Source organism: Rhinoraja longicauda, chromosome 2 (assembly GCF_053455715.1).
Source record: "Rhinoraja longicauda isolate Sanriku21f chromosome 2, sRhiLon1.1, whole genome shotgun sequence".
Lineage (NCBI taxonomy): Eukaryota > Metazoa > Chordata > Chondrichthyes > Rajiformes > Arhynchobatidae > Rhinoraja > Rhinoraja longicauda.
The window spans coordinates 28,559,519-28,578,916 of NC_135954.1; the positions used below are offsets into that span (position 1 = coordinate 28,559,519).

At 40.0% G+C, this 19,398-nt stretch overlaps 1 protein-coding gene across 4 annotated transcripts in view; it reads right to left on the minus strand.

Moving 5' to 3' along the window:
* LOC144603091 (sickle tail protein homolog) overlaps positions 1-19,398 on the minus strand; it is a 514,507-nt gene that overhangs the window by 111,903 nt on the left and 383,206 nt on the right. For 3 of the 4 annotated variants that reach the window (XM_078416234.1, XM_078416240.1, XM_078416248.1), the window contains one exon: positions 9,433-9,529. In XM_078416234.1, the coding sequence (XP_078272360.1) occupies positions 9,433-9,529 (97 nt within the window). Of the gene's footprint in view, positions 1-8,081; positions 8,167-9,432; positions 9,530-19,398 lie in introns of those variants that run through there. The other variant, XM_078416255.1, reaches the window with a different exon arrangement.

Consider the following 19,398-nt stretch of genomic DNA (forward strand, 5'->3'; position numbering starts at 1 on the left):
GGTGCTAGGTCAAAGGGCCGAATGGCCTCCTCCTGCACCTATTTTCTATGTTTCTATGTTATATAGCCATTTCAGTTGATTTCTTCCCCTCTCACCGAATACACCCATGTGCATGTTTGATGACTTTCCTGCTGTTATTCTGTTTGAACTTTGATTTAGACCATGGAGGCTTCCTTTCAAATCAGCCTTCAAAGGGAGGTGTCTGTAGAAGTGCAGAAAGTGGAACAGATGAAACTAATCCAAACCACAACTCCAAGTCCTCGCAGGTGGACGATGGGATTTCGGTCCATTGATCAAAGTGAGATCGGGACTGATGCCAGCTTCAGGTGGATCCTGAGGGCATGACCCAGCTTCCTGAAAACTTGCGGGGTGCAAATTGGTCCCAGGCACGTCATGTGATGCTAGACACAAAGTTGGAGTAACTCAGCTTATTGTATTTATCTTCGGTTTAAATCAGCATCTGCAGTTCCTTCTTACACCTGTCATGTGATGCTCCTGACTTACTAATTCCCATTGGCGTGCCTTGTTGGAGAGCTCAAATACTCTTTGTATAAGTAAGGCAGACCGCCTGTGTCCAGATGAGGCAAGTTTGGAGGAGTGGAAAATATTGATTCTAAGTGCAGATCCCAATACGGTAAGTTACAGTGCCCTCCATAATGTTTGGGACAAAGATCCAGCATTTATTTATTTGCCTCTGTACTCCACAATTTGAGATTTGTAATAGAAAAAATCACATGTGGTTAAACTGCACATTGTCAGATTTTAATAAAGGCCATTTTTATACAATTTGGTTTCACCATGTAGAAATTACAGTAGTGTTTATACATAGTCCCCCCATAATGGGCACCATAATGTTTGGGACACAGCAATGTCATGTAAATGAAAGTAGTCATGTTTAGTATTTTGTTGCATATCCTTTGCATGCAATGACTGCTTGAAGTCTGCGATTCATGGACATCACCAGTTGCTGGGTGTCTTCTCTGGTGATACTCTGCCATTTTCAGCTTATGCTTGTTTTGGGGGCTTTAGCAGTATGTTTGGGATCATTGTCTTGCTGTAGAATGAACCACCGGCCAATGAGTTTTGAGGCATTTGGTTGAATGAGCAGATAGGATGTGTTTATACACTTCAGAATTCATTATGCTACTACCATCAGCAGTTGTATCATCAATGAAAATAAGTGAGCCGTTACCTTCAGTAGCCATACTTGCTCAGGCCATACCACCCACCCCCTCCACTGTGTTTCACAGATAAGGTGGTATGTTTTGGATCTTTGGCAGTTCCTTCTCTCCTCCATACTTTCCTCTTGCCTTCACTCTGATATTAGATAATCTTCGTCTCATCTGTCCACAAGACCTTTTTCCAGAACTGTGGTTGCTCTTTTAAGTACTTCTTGGTAAACTGTAACCTGGCCATCCTATTTTTGTGGCGAGCCAGTGGTTTCCATCTTGCAGTGTAGCCTCTGTATTTCTGTTCATGAAGTCTTCTGTGGACAGAGGTCATTGACAAATCCACTCCTGACTCCTGAATAGTGTTTCTGATCTGTCGGACAGGTTTGGGGATTTTTCTTTATTATAGAGATTTCTGACATTAGCTGTGGAGGTCTATGTATGTGATTTTTTCTTTTAAAAATCTCAAATTGTGGAGTACAGAGGCAAATAAATAAATAAATGAGGGGTATAAGAAAATAACTGCAGATGCTGGTACAAATCGATTTATTCACAAAATGCTGGAGTAACTCAGCAGGTCAGGCAGCATCTCGGGAGAGAAGGAATGGGTGACGTTTCGGGTCGAGATGCTGCCCGAGATGCTGCCTGACCTGCTAAGTTACTCCAGCATTTTGTGAATAAATAAATGAGGGGTCTTTGTCCCAAACATTGTGGAGGGCACTGTACATTGTGGGACATTCTGAGAGTTGTGGATGTAGCCCTGACCATCACGCAAACCCAACCTCCCAATCCACTGGCTCCATCTACACTTCCCACTCGGCAAGGCCACTAACATAATCAAGAACTAGTCTCACCCTGGTCACACCTTTTTCTCCCCTCTCCCATCAGGCAAGAGGTATAGAAGTTTGAAAACGCATACCTTCAGATTCAGGGACAGTTTCTTCCCAGCTGTTATCAGGCAACTGAACTATCCTCTCACCAACTAGAGAGCAATCCTGACCTCCCATCTACCTCTTTGAAGGCCTTCGAACTATCTTCATTCTGGCATCACTGGACTTTATCTTGCACTAAATGTTATATCCTTTATCCGGTATCTGTACACTGTGGACGGTTGATTTTATTCATGTATAGTCTTTTCGCTGACTGGCTGACTGGATGGCAAATGCTTTTCACTGCACCTCGGTACACGTGACAATAATAAACAAAACTATATACTGTTTGGATTGGATGAGGAAGCATCTTCAGTGAGAAAATTAAAATTAAAATTGGCAAAGTACTTGGGAAAAATACAGTTGGACGATGGGAAAAGAGCAGAGTTATGAAATGAATGTTAAGTTCTTCAGTCTGAATAATACAGTCCCTCTCCTCCCTGTATCGTAATGACAAATTTTATCTGTTTCTTCATTGTCGAGATGCTCTCTGTACAGCAACAGCTCCAATCCCTAAATTTGTTTTTTAAGCTAACAAATGGGTAGTCACACTGATCAGCATAGCTGGAAAGATGATCTGGGAACAGAGGAAGAATAGTGCAGCGACTGTGATGGTCCGTGGGATGTTTCTGTACAGCTCACCAGCTCTACTCACCAAGCCCTTACCCACACTCCCCTGCAGCAGCAAGAAGGTCCAGCTCGAATCAAAGAGATACAGTGCACCACAGACCATTCTTGCTGCAAACAGCAAGCCCTCGTTCTTTGGTCAATTACACCAAACCTACCTGTCTCCCTTGTAGCTGTTCTTCCCTGTTGAAGTGCATGGAGGGGTAACTGCTGGGGAACTGCAGGAAGTTGACACCCTGCCACTGGTCACACGTTGAATGGTAGCCAGAACACTGCCAACAAGGTAACTTCATTTGCATGAGTGACCCTCAGAAATTATGTTGATTATCCACCTGGTTTTCTCCACAAAAAAAGTTGAGTATCATTGAATTAGAGGGGAACAAGGGACAGATGTATCTCCGGGCCAGTTGAACTGTGAGCCCCTGAATCATTCCACATGGGATTCCCAATTCATGTTCCACCACTAGTGATCATATTTGAAATCAGGACTTATAGGTCAGAGCTTTTTATTCACAAAATGCTGGAGTAACTCAGCAGGTCAGGCAGCATCTCGGGAGAGAAGGAATGGGTGACGTTTCGGGTCGAGACCCTTCTTCAGACTGATGTCGGGGGTGGGACAAAGGAAGGATATAGGTGGAGACAGGAAGATAGAAGGAGATCTGGGAAGGAGGAGGGGAAGGGAGGGACAGAGGAGCTATCTGAAGTTGGAGAAGTCGACGTTCATACCACCAGGCCGCAAACTGCCCAAGCGAAATATGAGGTGCTGCTCCTCCAATTTCCGGCGGGCCTCACTATGGCACTGGAGGAGGCCCATGACAGAGAGGTCAGACTGGGAATGGGAGGGGGAGTTAAAGTGCTGGGCCACCGGGAGATCAGTTGCGTTAATGCGGACCGAGCGCAGGTGTTCAGCGAAGCGATCGCCGAGCCTGCGCTTGGTTTCGCCGATATAGGTCAGAGCTTGGTATCTAACTCTGTTCCACTCAGCCCATCTATTTGCTCATTAGTTTAGAACAACACTGCATGCTTTATCGAACTATTAATATATATTCCAGTGTTTAGTTTGACCTTGATACACACTGCGCCTGCACTTTAATTAGCATTAATTGCTTGCAAAAAGCGCTGGACCTCCCTGGAGACATACTTAAGTACCATATAAATGCAAATTATTTCCTTTGCATTCCCTTTTGTGCAAGTCCAGAACACCAAATTAATTTAAATTAGAACATATAATCGGTATGTTGTTATAAAAGCCCATTCAATAGCAAATATTTTCTGTGTTAAAGTATTCCACCAGTTGCAATGAGTTCGTCACAAACTAGTCTCTTGCTTTGAATGTGAATGGTTGCATTGTGATTACCTTAGTAAGTGAGAATGATGTTCTGCAGGTCAGTTATTTTCCCATTTTCACATGCTGTTATTTTCTCAAGACAAAGATTCTGCATGGCAGTACAGAGAAAGACTTTCACCAATGATCAGATTCCAGTGTCAAGCTTCCTTTTGAGTGTTTATCCATCTACTACGCACTTAGAATTTGTTGCATGACTTCAGATTGCACAGCAATCTTGTGCCATTCTGCTGTCTTGCACTCATTATTGTACTTTTCATTACTGTGTGTATGCTGTTTACTCTGTGAGCTTATTGCAAACAACCAGTATTATTGCATGCTGGTCTATAATTAATAAATTAATCTGAATCTGAGCTATTTGATTTGTTGAGCCCATACTAGGTTATAGTTTTAGTTTTAAGAATGGTCTCGACCCAAAATGTCACCCATTCTTTCTCTCCAGAGATGCTGCCTGTCCCACTCCAACATTATGTGTCTATCATCGGTTTTAAACCGGCATTTGCAGTTCCTTCCTACACATGGAAACAGGCCCTTTGGCCCACTGAGCCCAAGCCGGCCATCAATCACCCATTCTATGTTATCCCACTTTCTCATCTACTCCTTACACACTAGGGGGCAATTTACAGAGGCCAATTAACCTACGAAACCGGAGGACCTGGAAGAAACCCATGTGGTCATGGTTCTTTTTGCAAGAACAATCAAGTTGGTCTTATACTTTGGCTTTTTCCACATGACTCAGCTTTTTATTTGGTTTCTGCATATGCAAAATTTATTGCAAAGTTTAAGTGTGCGCTGTTTCTCTACTGTAATTGAAAATGCATTTGGGGTAGTATCACATTCTGTGCAATTACACAAGGTAATATTCAATGCTATCCTCAGATGTTTCCTTGGCCAACATTTTTATGGAGTTACATTAACATCAAGCAAGACCATACTCCTGTAGCAAAAGTAATTAAAGGTCTGACTGAAAAGGCCATTGCAGACATAGTAAAGAGACTCAGACAAAATTCCACAGCAGTATTACAGTATAATCTCAGGCCACAGGTATGCGCCCTTTAGGAAAACTGTATCATTACACTTTGTTTAATTCCACAAACTATGTGGAGTTTTCCCCTGACTATAGGCTATAGATCATGTTTGTGAGGCACTTATGGTGTCCTGTTGTGCCAAGTTTATTGCTAATTTAGAATCAAATATACAGGTGCCAGTTCAAGCCACGAGACTGTTTCCAGAGTGGTTCTGTAACATCAAAAGCCCACAACAGTTTACTAAAGCAGTTGAAGATTAACATATAAACCTGAGTACCAGAGTGATTGCAAGAGGTAGGATTCCAAGCCCTTAATGCTGCATTTCTGAAACTGTAAAAAAAAATCATGAACTGGTTTTCACATTAACTACTCTTTCCCTTCGATCCTTCCTTCCACATATAAGTTACAAATGTGCTTTGCCTAAAGTTGGGGTAGGTTATCAAGGGGATTATGCAATGATCAACAGCTTGAGGACCATTTCAGGATCAACATTTAGTGTTTACCTCAGTATTAAAAATAGCTAATAAAAGAACAATTCCTTTGAGGGATAAAAAGTATCAAGCCCTAGGGGTGGGAGTAGGTGGAAGGGAGTGAGGAAGAATGAGGGGGAAAGAGAGAAAATTAACATGAGCCACAAATATGTATACTATTTTTATCGTGCTAATTTGATACACATGCAGAGTGGCGGTTGCTTGACTCCATTTATATCATGCACTTACCAGCAAATAATAAAAAAAGATTGCCAAGCACGTTTATGGAAACAGTCCTTTAAAGACGTTAATACCAGGACAGTCAGGATAAATCAGTCTCACACTACTCTTTACTATGGTTCAGGCCGTGCCTTCCTAGCATGTGTTTGTTCAGATGTTCTCCTTGTGCCATTGTGTTTAAGGAAAGCATGGTTTAATTACAAAAACTGTATTAGTTAATACTTGGTTTAAAGATTTACAAGACAACAAACAGTTGCTGGAATAAATGAAGTACTGTCCCACACAGAATAATTTCAGTCCAAAGTATGATGATTATGGCGTTAGTATTGTTGCTCTGCAACTACCATCACATGTCTTTACAAAGATTATTTGCTTAACTTGCTGAGTGTCTGTGCAATGAAAGGCCCAGCACTAAAAACAGCTGGGATTTGGAGATTTGGTGAGAGCCCTCGGGCTATCTTTGATTGGACTTTTCTGGTTTTGTCTTGCACTGAACGTTATTCACGTTATTCCCTTTATCATGTATCTGTACACTGTGAATGGCTCGATTGTAATCATGTACTGTTTTTCTGCTGACTGGTTAGCATACAACGAAAACTTTTCACTGTATCTCTGTACAGGTGACAATAAACTAAATTAAACTAAGACGCAAAGAGACAGCAGCATATTTCATACCATGAGAGGTGAAGGATCCATTCCTTGGTTAGGGGGTCGGGTGGGGGAAAGGCGGGGGGGGGGGGGGGTGAAGGCGAGGGGAGGGGGGGGATTGCTGAGGGAGTGCAAGCACTGGTCACACTCACCTCCCTCATTCATTTCCAGTGAATTTAATTGAAACATATTGTTATGTTTTGTGTTGTTTTAGAGGGGTTTTGGTTGGGTGGGTGTAGGGTGGAAGGAGAGGAAAGTAAGAACCAAATTAGAATCCAACCCATCTCCTAATAACTGGCTAAAGCAAACTGCAGTAAAATGTGCTGAAGCAAAACTGCACGTGGAGATATAGAATAAGGATTGGTAGGCAGGAGCTATGCGTACCAGATGATGGCCCTGCTTGTATTTGTTTTAAAATAGCCTTGGCCAGACAGAATAAATTTTACTGACCTCCCACAATGATTCAGCAAAATGCACAGGAGACTCACAGAGACTAGGGAGGTGTTAGCTGAGCCAGTGGCAGTTCGGTAAGACACTTGGGTTCAGCACAGCATTACAGTTTATTTGATAATTTTCATTAGAACCATCTTGAGCTTTATTATTGTGTGATGGACATCATTGAATACAAATTATCAGGAACACATTTTGCATCGTAAGGGGAAAAAATACACCACACAATAACCTGGCTGATAAACAGTGGTTGTTGGACAAGGACAGGACTGGATTTGTCGGTGATCTCCAGAGGTTGAACAGCGGGCGAATTTTTCAATGCCAAGGCTCGGACTTTCATGATGACCAGGTCAGAGAAATCAATGCCAAGATTCAGACACAAATGATGGTCAAATCAAAAAAGCATCTGACTAAGATAGATGTTTCTGTACCAAAGAGTAAAAAAGTATTTGTGACAGCAGAACATTGAAAGAGCTGTCCAGGGGAGGGGGGGTGAAGAGAGTGTGGGATGCAGAGAGAAAGAATATAAATCTCTCATCGTCTTACCACAAGTCTATTAATGTTGAGTTTCTGCCAACACCACAAAAAGTTTATATAATAACATAGCCTTACTTAAAGGCCATAAGAGAGCAGCGACACACTAACATTTCAATGGCAGAGAATGCTTTCACTTTCTCATTCAGTGCTTTATGAATGAAAGTTCCACTTGTCAATTCAGCACATAATTATTTAATTCCATGAATCTTTATGCCACTTGTTCTGATGCTGCTACTGCACCCATAATTCTGTTCACTATTCTTATACAGCTACAAGTCTACAGCCAAACAACCTCTTCCTTTCATGTCTGAAACTGGTAATCAGTTTGTAAGTTTTATCGCTAGAAAACTGCACACCTCTCCTCAGCAACACCAGACAACAACTTTGATTGTCGGAGAGTTGATTTACAAAGAGTTAAGTCAGCCCAGATCACAGACCTTCACGACAACTTTAATGTATTCTCAGGTCAGAGTAGTTTCTCATGCAGGTTCAGAGACAATCTGCTCTATCACTGTGTCTGCTCTGAACACAGAATGCAATTTAAACACACTGGTTTAACCTCCGCACCCCTTGAACACAATGCACATCAACCCCCTTCTTACTGGTAACTTGATGTTGAAGTTCATAACCACACGTACCTTCACCAACCGACGTCTCACTAAATCTTCATTTTAAATGGACTGCAGATGTTCTTTTTCAAAGCATTTGTTCTCTCAAACCAGGCTGCGAATGAGTAGCTTCAAAAAATACATTCTGGAATGTTCTTTTAGGAAAACATTGATCTAGGCTGAGGAGAGTGTGCAGAAAACTCACCTCTGAAATCAGACGATAGAAACACTTCACTGCTGTTTATCGTAAATGCAAACAGATACAGCGGAGGGAGGAATGATATGATTACAGCCTGAAAATAGCTGCAAGACCACACCTAAAATCTATTGCTGAACTCGTTTAAAAACACAGCCAACAAGCTCTCACTGCTCCACATGTTTCTCTCTGGCAAGGAGTACCAGTGCATGTAATATCTGAGAACACAAGGGCATTTGTGAACTCTGTACATATTGATGTAATCACTTTGGATTTTAATGGAAAGAAAACCTGTGTGGACTGCCACTCGGTGTATTAAAGGAACTTTCAATGCAGCACGATCACAAAGAACAATGTAATGACTCATCCTCAACTGAGTTTCATTAGGCTTTTTGTTTAATAGGGAACTTGATAGCCATGCATTTGAACACAATAGTGGAATTGCTGAATTTCCATGTAGCAAAGGGTACTATGATTTTTTACAACTAACTAGTACAGTTCAGTGTGACTAAATAATGCGCACTATTAGTTATCATCCTGTTTTGAATCTAACATAATATTGCATCTCCCCAAAAAATTATTGCAAATGCATCAACTAAAATGTCACCAACTTAGCAGATAAATTCAGTAAAGATTCTGCTCGAGGCTATAATCGCACATTGGTGACTATTAGTATAATGGTTCTAGTCACTTTCTACATGTTGACAAGGATGTTGATCGGGATAGCAAGATTATGCTGTTTTTTAAATGATAGGATTAGAAATCATTTCTAAACTGAATCCAAAAGAAAATACCATCCCATGAAAATATTCACTTTAAAAGGCAAAAATAAAGGTAAAAAAATAGACTGCCTCTGTGAGATGGCTTTCCAGTTTTAAAAAGTGACACAATCCAGTGGTTCACCCACAAAAAGACCTGCTATCAATATCACAAAAGTGGAACCATGTGCTGCAGGGGTTGACTTACACAGTATCTACAGGACAGAGAAAGATCAAAGCCCAGATACATTTTCACATTATTCCATCAGCCGTCTACACCTCAATTCATTCTTGTGAATGTCCATAGCCAGCCAAAAGTTCACACAAACATCATTTGATCAGTTATAGATAATTGAGAAATTAGGATAACAAGTATCTCAAACGCGCACACACATACATACAGTCTTATGTGTATAATTGTACTTACTCTTACATCTCCATTTAAAGCCTTTGAAGAATGGTTAAAAGAAATGTGAGCAGGATCCCTGTGGTAAACCTTCAATAGTGCTCGGTCTTGTATGTTCCTAGAATCAAACACATCACTTATTATGGAAGAAGACAATAGTTCGATTTCTACCATTTTCTTTGATGACATATGAGCTCACAACCGCACAGCTGATATATCCTGACTACCACAAAGCAAATTTGCCAATACAGAAAATTTTATTTCATGTCAATAATCTCTATATCTGTGGAGAGAACATCCACAACAGTTTTTCACCCATCAGATTGTGTGATATTAATAATTTAAATATAATTAACAATGCATGTTATTAAAATAGTTTTTTTACTTGATGCCAATATCCACCATAAGCAGATTGCAATTTTGACAGATATGGGTGACTAATACTATTAGTTTATGCTTTTATGCTTACATCAACATAAAGATGTGAACCTTTTCTCCTGAACCCACCCCCACCCCACAATTTAAAGATATGAAGCAGTAATAGAATATTGGTAAGATTCCAACAGATGAATACAAACCTTAAAGCCTGTACATCTTTATTAAAGAGGGACAGCTAATCTGAGACAATGCCATGGTCACTCATTGTATGTTGATTCTATTTCTTAAGGCAAATCTGCCAATTAAAGAAATTGACAGATGTCCAAGAACCATTTTTGTATAAAATCACCTTGTAAAAGGATAGCAATTTTAGAGCGAATGAAGGCTGTCAGTATAATGTCGCACAACACATTTCACCGTGACTTGAGCATGTTTATGCCAACACCATGATGCCACAATTATTTTATGTCTTTTCATTGCTCTCCCCAAACAAATTCAATCTGTTATATTTCTCATTAAAAATCATGATACCAAAGATTCAATGTACCAGTTATTCCCACATTAATAACATTGCCATTATATTGAGAGAGAAAACAATTACAAAATGATGTATTTGAGAGTCATGGAACTACTGCCAAATTCACAATAAACCGTTACTAAAAATAGTACGTCTTTGTCTAAATACTAATCTTACTACCAGACAACTATGTCAGCATTCTGTAGCATGAAATGAGCGTTAAAAGGTCCCACTGTCATGTTCTAGATATAATGTCTGAAATCGTTTGATCATTGGTATAGGACATTAACCAGATCTTCAATGTCATAATGGTTTGATAACAGCTTCATTCCCACATTATACTACATGTAGTCACTAATCATATGCGCAAGCTTCTAATTAAATAATCAACCCAAAAGCATTGTAGTTGCATTTAAACTCACCAGATTTGCCACAATCAACACTAGCAATCATCTGGAAAGTTCTTTTAAGGCTTTAAAAAAAAAATGTGTTTGAAGACTAACACGTCTCCAAGTCCTTTGACCACAGTGCCTGTTTCCATTCTACATGCAAATTAATTCCTGATTAAAAAAAGGAGGGGGTTCAACCTTCCACAATGATTACTTATAAAGTAAATTAACTGTAAAATTATAGGCTTGTATTGCACATTTCTTCTTGAGCATACATGTTGAATTAGCGGATTTCTCCCAATTATCTCCCAGTCAATGCATGCAGTTACCTACAGTAAAGCTGTCGTCAAAAACCCAATTCTACAAAACGGATCAAACACACAAGCATAACCACATCCTGGTACAGAATCAAAGGCAGATGCCAATGTTGAGAAATTGTTACTGATCGACTGAATGGGAATAGAAAAAATAATTTGATAAATCTCTAATAAAAACAATATGGCAAATGGAAACCATTACGGCGAAATACTGAATAAAAGCCTTCCTCAAACCTCGCAGACAGGAAGTGCAATTTCACCAAATATTTTAATTAATCCACGTGATGTGGGTATTCGCTGTTATTGTCCATCCTCAATCACCAAGCAGCAAGTGGTTGCCCAATTTCAGAGGCCGTGTATCCTGAGATGCATAAAGTGTGTAAGGGTATCACAAAATGCTGGAGTAACTCAGCGGGTCAGGCAGCATCTCTGGAGAGAAGGAATGGGTGACGTTTCAGGTCGAGACCCTTCTTCAGACTGATGTGTGTAAGGGTGGTCGATTTCCTTCCTCTGCAGGATATCAGTGAATTACGTCAGGGTGTCAGTCTTTATGATCGTCTGGGATAAAGTTCTTTGGCCATAATTATTGAGACTAGATTTTGAACTTTAAATTTAGCTGCAGCTGTGAAATACTTAAAAGTACTAAAATAGGTTGTACAGTAGTAAAGCAACTTCGATTTACATTAAAAGAAAGCCTCTAATTCAGCTACCTTTCACGGCTTTGCAATCTTCACCTGTTTGTCATCAAGTCTGGAAGTAAATGTAAAACACAGTGTATTTGCTAGGTTGTCAAGTCCACCTAGCTCTGCAAGGTCACCAGTTTTTGGCACTCCTTCACCACAATGGTTAAGGAACTCATCCAATTATTTGCTATTCTCCAGATTCATGCTCTCCTGGCCAGCCGCCTAGCTTCAATGCTCCACAAAATTACCACTGTAACATTGCTGCCATCCCAAAATCCACACCATAACCCATCCCAAGCTCATGTATTACCGCTATTAAATTGTTACCTTCGTGTTCAACTTCAGATCTAACTTTCACCAATCTTCCAACTGCTTCATGCTTCTCCAACTTGAAAAACTACTATTTGTCATCGTCTTAGCACAGCTCAAAAATTGCAATTACTTGCATCTATACCTCTCTTATTTAGACATCCAGTTTTGGAATTCCTTCCTGAATCCCTCTGCTTATTTTCCCTTATTTAAGAATCTCCCGGATCTCTGGACAAAGCATTTAAGGACCGGTCCTAATCACTCCTTCTTTGCTTTTGGATTTAATTACATCCAAGGTTTAAGTATACCCAGAAGCAGTTTATGCGTTATCCAATCAAATCAGATAATACTATATGCGAATACAAGTGGATGTGATTTGCAATATTTTAACAGACTAAACTGCAATGTAAATCAAATTTGTCACTTGTATTTGTATCTAATTACAATCTTTGAAATGCTTTAGGGTGTTTTCTTATGTGTTTATCAAATAAATGTTCTTCTTGTTGTTTTGAATAGTCATGGAGTCATACAGCATGAAAATCGGCCCACTGGCCCAACTCATTCATGGCAACCAAGGTCCCATTTGCTTGCCTTAGACCCATATCCCTCTGAACCTTTCCTTATCCATGTGCTTGTCTTTTAAATGTTGATATGGTAACGGACTCAACCATCTCTGCTAGCAACACTGAAGGTGCTGGAGGAACTCAGCGGGTCAGGCAGCATCTATAGAGGAGATGGACAGGTGACATTTTGGGGCGGAACCCTTCTATCATTCTGAAGAAGCATTCCAACTCAAAATGCCATGTCCATTCCCTTCACTGAGTTCCTCCAGCACTTGGCGTTTTGCTCAAAATTCCAGGATCTGCAGATCAATGTGTCTCCACTTCCTCATTCCATATGAGTGCCATCCTCTGTGTGAATATGTTGGCCCTCAGGTTCAATTAAATATTTGCTCTCTCATCTTAAACCTATGCTCACTAGATCATGATTCCACAACCCTGGGAAAAAAGTCTGAGTGCACTCCTCCTTTTTCTGTCCCTCGTGTTTTGATACACCTTTATAAGATCACCCCACAAAATAAAGTCCAAGCCTGTCCAACCCCTCTAGTTCATTTCATTAGAAATAAATGTTAATCCATGGCTGAGCTCTGCAATTAGAGATCAAGTTTTGTTAGGTGCATTGGAGATACAATTAGTAACTTGGATAGATTAGGCGAGTGGGCAAATGCATGGCAGATGCAATATAATGTGGATAAATGTGAGGTTATCCACTTTGGCGGCAAGAACAGGAAAGCAGAGTATTACCTGAATGGTGACCGATTGGGAGAAGGGGAGATGCAACGTGACCTGGGTGTCATGGTGCACCAGTCATTGAAAGCAAGCATGCAGGTGCAGCAGGCAGTGAAGAAAGCGAATGGTATGTTGGCATTCATAGCAAGAGGATTTGAGTTTAGGAGCAGGGAGGTTCTGCTGCAGTTGTACAGGGCCTTGGTGAAACCGCACCTGGAGTATTGTGTGCAGTTTTGGTCTCCTAACCTGAGGAAAGACGTTCTTGCCTTAGAGGGAGTACAGAGAAGGTTCACCAGATTAATCCCTGGGATGGCGGGACTTACATATGAGGAAAGACTGGATAGACTGGGCTTGTACTCGCTGGAATTTAGAAGACTGAGGGGGGATCTTATAGAAACATATAAAATTCTTAAGGGGTTGGAGAGGCTAGATGCGGGAAGATTGTTCCCGATGTTGGGGGAGTCCAGAACCAGGGGTCACAGCTTAAGGATAAGGGGGAAGTCTTTTAGGACCGAGATGAGAAAACATTTCTTCACACAGAGTGGTGAGTCTGTGGAATTCTCTGCCACAGAAGGTAGTTGAGGCCAGTTCATTGGCTATATTTAAGAGGGAGTTAGATGTGGCCCTTTTTGTTAAAGGGATCAGGGGGTATGGAGAGAAGGCAGGTACAGGCTACTGAGCTGGATGATCAGCCATGATCATATTGAATGGCGGTGCAGGCTCAAAGGGCCGAATGGCCTACTCCTGCACCTATTTTCTATGTTTCTATGTTTCTAAAGGCTGATGAACTTTCACTCAAAGTTTACTTTTATAAGCCTTCCTTGTTCAATAAAGAGTCACAAATGTCTTGTTTCTTATATGTTATGATGGAGGTTTATCTCTTTTGGGGTGCAGAGCTCTAAATCATCTTTGCACAGCAATTTCTATCCAATGTCACTAAGATCAACCTTGAAGTGACAATGGATAAGAAATGGCAGATGCAGTATAATGTGCATAAATGTGAGGTTAACGACTTTGGTGGCAAGAACAAGAAGGCAGATTATTATCTGAATGGATTCAGATTAAGAAAAGGAGAAGTGCAACAAAACCTGGGTGTCCTTGTACATCAGTCACTGAAAGTATGCGTGCAGTTGCAGCAGGCCATGAAGAAAGCAAATGGCACATTGGCCTTCGTAGTGGGAGGATTTGAGTATAGAAGCAAAGAGGTCCAACTGCAGTTGTACAGGGCCATGGTGAGACCACACCTGGTGTATTGTGTGCAGTTTTGGTCTCCAAATTTGAGGAAGGACATTTTTACTATTGAGGGAGTTCAGCGTAGGTTCAGCAGATTAATTCCCGGGATGGCAGGACTGACATATGATGGAAGAATGGGTCGACTGGGTTTGTATTCACTGGAATTTAGAAGGATGAGAGGGGATCTTAAAAAAACATATCAAATTATTAAGGAATAGGACAGGCTAGATGCAGGAAAAATGTTCCCGATGTTGGGGATGTCCAGTACCGGGGATCACAGTTTAAGAATAAGGGGTAGGCCATTTAGGACTGAGAAAAGGAAAAACATATTCACCCAGAGAGTTGTGAATCTGTGGAATTCTCTACCACAGAAGGCAGTGGAGGCCAATTCACTGGATGGTTTTAAGAGAGAGTTAGATTTAGCTCTTAGGGCTAATGGAATCAAGGGATATGGGGGTAAAGCAGGAATGGGGTACTGATTTTGGATGATCAGCCATGGCTCGAAGGGCTAAATGACCTACTCCTACACCTATTTTCTAATGTTTCTATGTAAGAAAGCAAGAAGCCGCTACAGCAAGGAATATGAAGCAAGAAACACAGATAATTGGGATGCAATGGATTGAGATTGGAAGAAAGCTGGCTAGCAAGAAATAGTGAATGGATTAAACGTTTCCAAGGACAGAGGAATGGAACCAAGGCACATGTAGAACTTACAGGACATAAACTAGTACAGTGCAGGAACAAGCCCTTCAGCCCACAATGTCTTTTTCTGAACATGATGTCTAGTAAAACTAATCTCCTCTGCCTGCATATGATCCACTGTCGGGGGGGATTGAACAAAGGAGGAGCCGGCGTACTTTGTAACTTTGTCAACGCCGTAGATGGTCGCTATTTGTATACCTTGGGTATGCAAGCAAAGAATTTCACTGTGCCTTGTCACATGTGACAATAAAGTATTCCATTCCATTCCAGCTTTATGGGATTGTGGTTCGTCCGCATTTTGAGTATTGCAGTCCAAGAGCATAGCTCTAATTTTAGGAAGCTATGGAATTGGGCCCCAAGATCCTTCTGTACATCAATGCTGTTACGGGTCTTGCCATTAACTATACTTTCTCCTCTTTTCGACCTCCCGAAGTGCAACCCTCACACTTGCGCAGATTAAACTTCATCTGCCATTCCTCTGCCCATTTCTGTTGTTGATATCTATATTGCTGTATACTTTGACGGCCTTCTTCATTGTCCCCCGTAACACTTTGGTGTTGTCTGCAAACTTACTAATCAACCCATCTAAGTACAGATCCCTGCAAAACTCCAATTGCCACAGGCCTCCAGCCAGAATACACCACAAGTCCTTGACTTCCATGAGTAAGCCCATTCCGAATCCAAATAACCAAGCCATCCCGAGTCTCATGTATTTTAATATTCTAGATAAGTAGTCATGGAAGAGTTTATATTTTTATTTAAAATATTGGAAAGTGCTTAGTGAAGCCCAAAGCCGATGTTTTACCTAACTTGACTGGTGGCACGGTCCAGTAGAGCTGCTGCTTTACAGCGCCAGAGACCCGGATTCAATCCTGACTACGGGTGCTGTCTATATGAAGTTTGTACGTTCTCCCCATGACCTGCCTGGGTTTTCTCTGAGATCTTTGGTTTCCTCCCACATTCCAAAGACGTGCAGGTTTGTACGTTAATTGGCTTGCGGTAAATGTAAAATTGTCCCTAGTGTGTGTAAGGGAGTGTTAATGTGTGTGGATCGTGGTAAGTGTGAACTCGGTGGGCTGAAGGACCTGTTTTCGTGCTGTATCTCTAAACTTGACTACTAATTTCTGCTCTGTCCAACCATATGAAAGTGCAATGTTATTGATTCTTGGAATATTAATATATTCACTAAATAACCAAAAAGAACAAAAAAATTCTGTGCGACTGCATATAAAAAATATATTTTGATCCAGAGAGTTGTGAATCTGTGGAATTCTCTGCCACAAAAGGCAGTGGAGGCCAATTCACTGGATGTTTTCAAGAGAGAGTTAGATTTAGCTAAGGAAATCAAGGGATATGGGGAAAAAGCAGGAACGGGGTACTGATTTTGGATGATCAGCCATGATCATATTGAATGATGGTGCTGGCTCGAAGGGCCGAATGGCCTACTCCTGCACCTATTTTCTATGTTTCTATATTTCTATCCATCGGGTCATCAATCAGCTTCTTCTGGCCTGGAAAATAGATGTTTTTCTCTTCCAAATCTTCCAGAGCATTTTCCTGAAGCTCAAGGCATACCTTGCTTAAAACAATGATCTAAAAACTGGTACAAATATATTTTAAATGAGAGAATCACTTCTAATTGTCATACTGAGAGATTCATGTATATATATGTGCCTTGAAGTATACTTCAAATTTAACAAATATAATTTTGTCAACTGTTAATTACGGCGTTTAATTTAATACTCTTTTTTTCTAATATAATATCCAAAGAAAAGCATGAACACAAAAGCCATTCTGAATAACTTATCAAAATCTATAATACACAAGATTTGCAGGGATTAGTTCTGGGTCCTCATATGTGTGTGGCATGAAAAAATATGTGGATGGGTTGCTGAGTAACTATGCAGATAACATAAAAATTGGTGGAGTTGCGCCAATAAGGCAGGCTGTCAAAAGATACAATACGATATTGATCAGTTAGAGATGTGGGAGGAGAAATGGCAGATGGAGTTTAGTGTTTAGTGAATAGTTCTGGAAAATATATTTAGCATTTCAATAGTTAATTAACTTAATATTATGGACCCTTATTCACTTTAATCCTCCTACAAGGAAATGTCTACTAAACATTACCTTCCTACATGGAGTTGTGATTTTTTTGTGGTTTCTCTTTCCTAATCATTTCTGGTCGAGTAATTTATTATAAAGACCAGTTTAAATTTATTTTTTTGCCGAACTATTCACCTTGCATGCTCAAAATAACTACTTCAACCGCTTCAATCTGTCGCATTATGCAACCATTCTTTTTCTTTGCACCAGTCCAAATTTTTCCAAAGAATAGAAAACAATCTCCAGCACAGAAATCGGTCATTTGCCCAAATTATTTACACTAGTTTTTAAACTCCACTCAGGCCTCCTTCCGCCACACTACATCTAATCCTATCAGCACAAGATTTTATTCCTTTCTCCTTCATGTTCATCAAGATTTCCTGTAAAAAACATTGCAATGCCAATTCACATTATAGAGAATATTTCCACAAATGGAAAATGAAGAGTGATTACTGTGGGATACATCTCATGGCTGAATTAATTGTTCATCAAATTAAAAGGAAATGGGGAGGTTCAGTGATTTTAATGTTAAGCTGGCACATGCCCAAGTTAACTTGCATGTCATCAACTCTACCAATTCAGGGGAACTGTTGTGCACATCAGTGATCTCATTGTGGTTAGTTTCAAAGACCATGTCAATGTCTGCTCATCCACAAAATCAGAGCATACTTTTCATGTTGTAATCAAGTTAATGCTTTAAAGTTTCAAGGCTTAACTGAATAAACATTATTCCTCAAATGCTCGACCAAAAAGGCAATTGTAGGTGTAATATGAGCAACTCTCTCAACAAATGTAATGATTTGAGCACAACTGGAAATGCAAAGTATAAAATATTTAATGCACATTCTAAAAGTAAACATTAAAAGAAACCATGAAAGCCATTTCTCACCGCAAGACTATGCTATTTTTATTCAGTTACTATGACCACACACTATTTCTTAGACGTTTAAACAGGGTATGGGAAGAGTTCAATATCAGGGGAAAGTCTTAGTGCCAAAAGAAACCATGGTACTCAAAATCAAACGTGGTTCCACTATTTTTATTCTTTTCAAGCCCATGCATACTTTTCACATATATCAAATTTGAATGAAGAAAAACTTTCTTATTCCACATATGGCTAAAAAAATGAAGTTGGATATGGGATTCCACACAGAAATTTAAAAAATGATTGTTTGCAAATAGTGAACAGAATGACCAATTGATGTTTAACTGTGCTGTTAGGTGAATAATTTTAACATTCATTGAAATAAACCAAAATGGAAAGATTACACATTATGTAAAATTGTCTGTGTGGCCCAGCAATTGGAATTAGTATCACACAATTTATTGTTCTGCAAAAAATTCAGTGTAGACAATAGACAATAGACAATAGGTGCAGGAGTAGGCCATTCAGCCCTTCGAGCCAGCACCGCCATTCAATGCGATCATGGCTGATCACTATCAATAGGACAATATAAATGAGTACATTTTACTAATCTGTGGTTGTAGAAATTCACAATGCTGTATATGATGTGAACAATGCAACAGAACCACATATGAAAGTTTCCTGATGGTGTGAAGATAGTCAGCATTGTACATGGAAGCAGGAGATTACAAAAATATTTCTAGATTTTAAGTTAATAAACAAAATTGTTGCAAATGGATTTCAATGTAGAAAAATGAGCAGCACAGAGGATCCAAATCTTTCACATTACTAGTGATTATTCTGGAGTATTAAACTTGTTATACAGTATATATTGATTTTATGTGTTGTTGTGTAGAACAAATGCACACAGATTGTTCCATGTGAGAGCGTGAAAGGATAGCAATAGAAACTAGAGGGACGATGAGAAGAACATATTTTTATAAAATGGCTGTCGAGCTTCTGTCTGCAGTGCTTGGAACAATAGTCGAGGCAGATTAAGCAGCATAGGCACAAATGTGTTGTAAATTCCCCACAATCTTCTAAGTCTACTTTTCTTCAGTGAATTGTTTGTTATTTTAAAAGAGAAATCTGCAGAAGCTAAGTGGACAGTAGTACGAAAGGACAGCTACAGTGGGTCGTATGAAGTACTTCACTTCTGT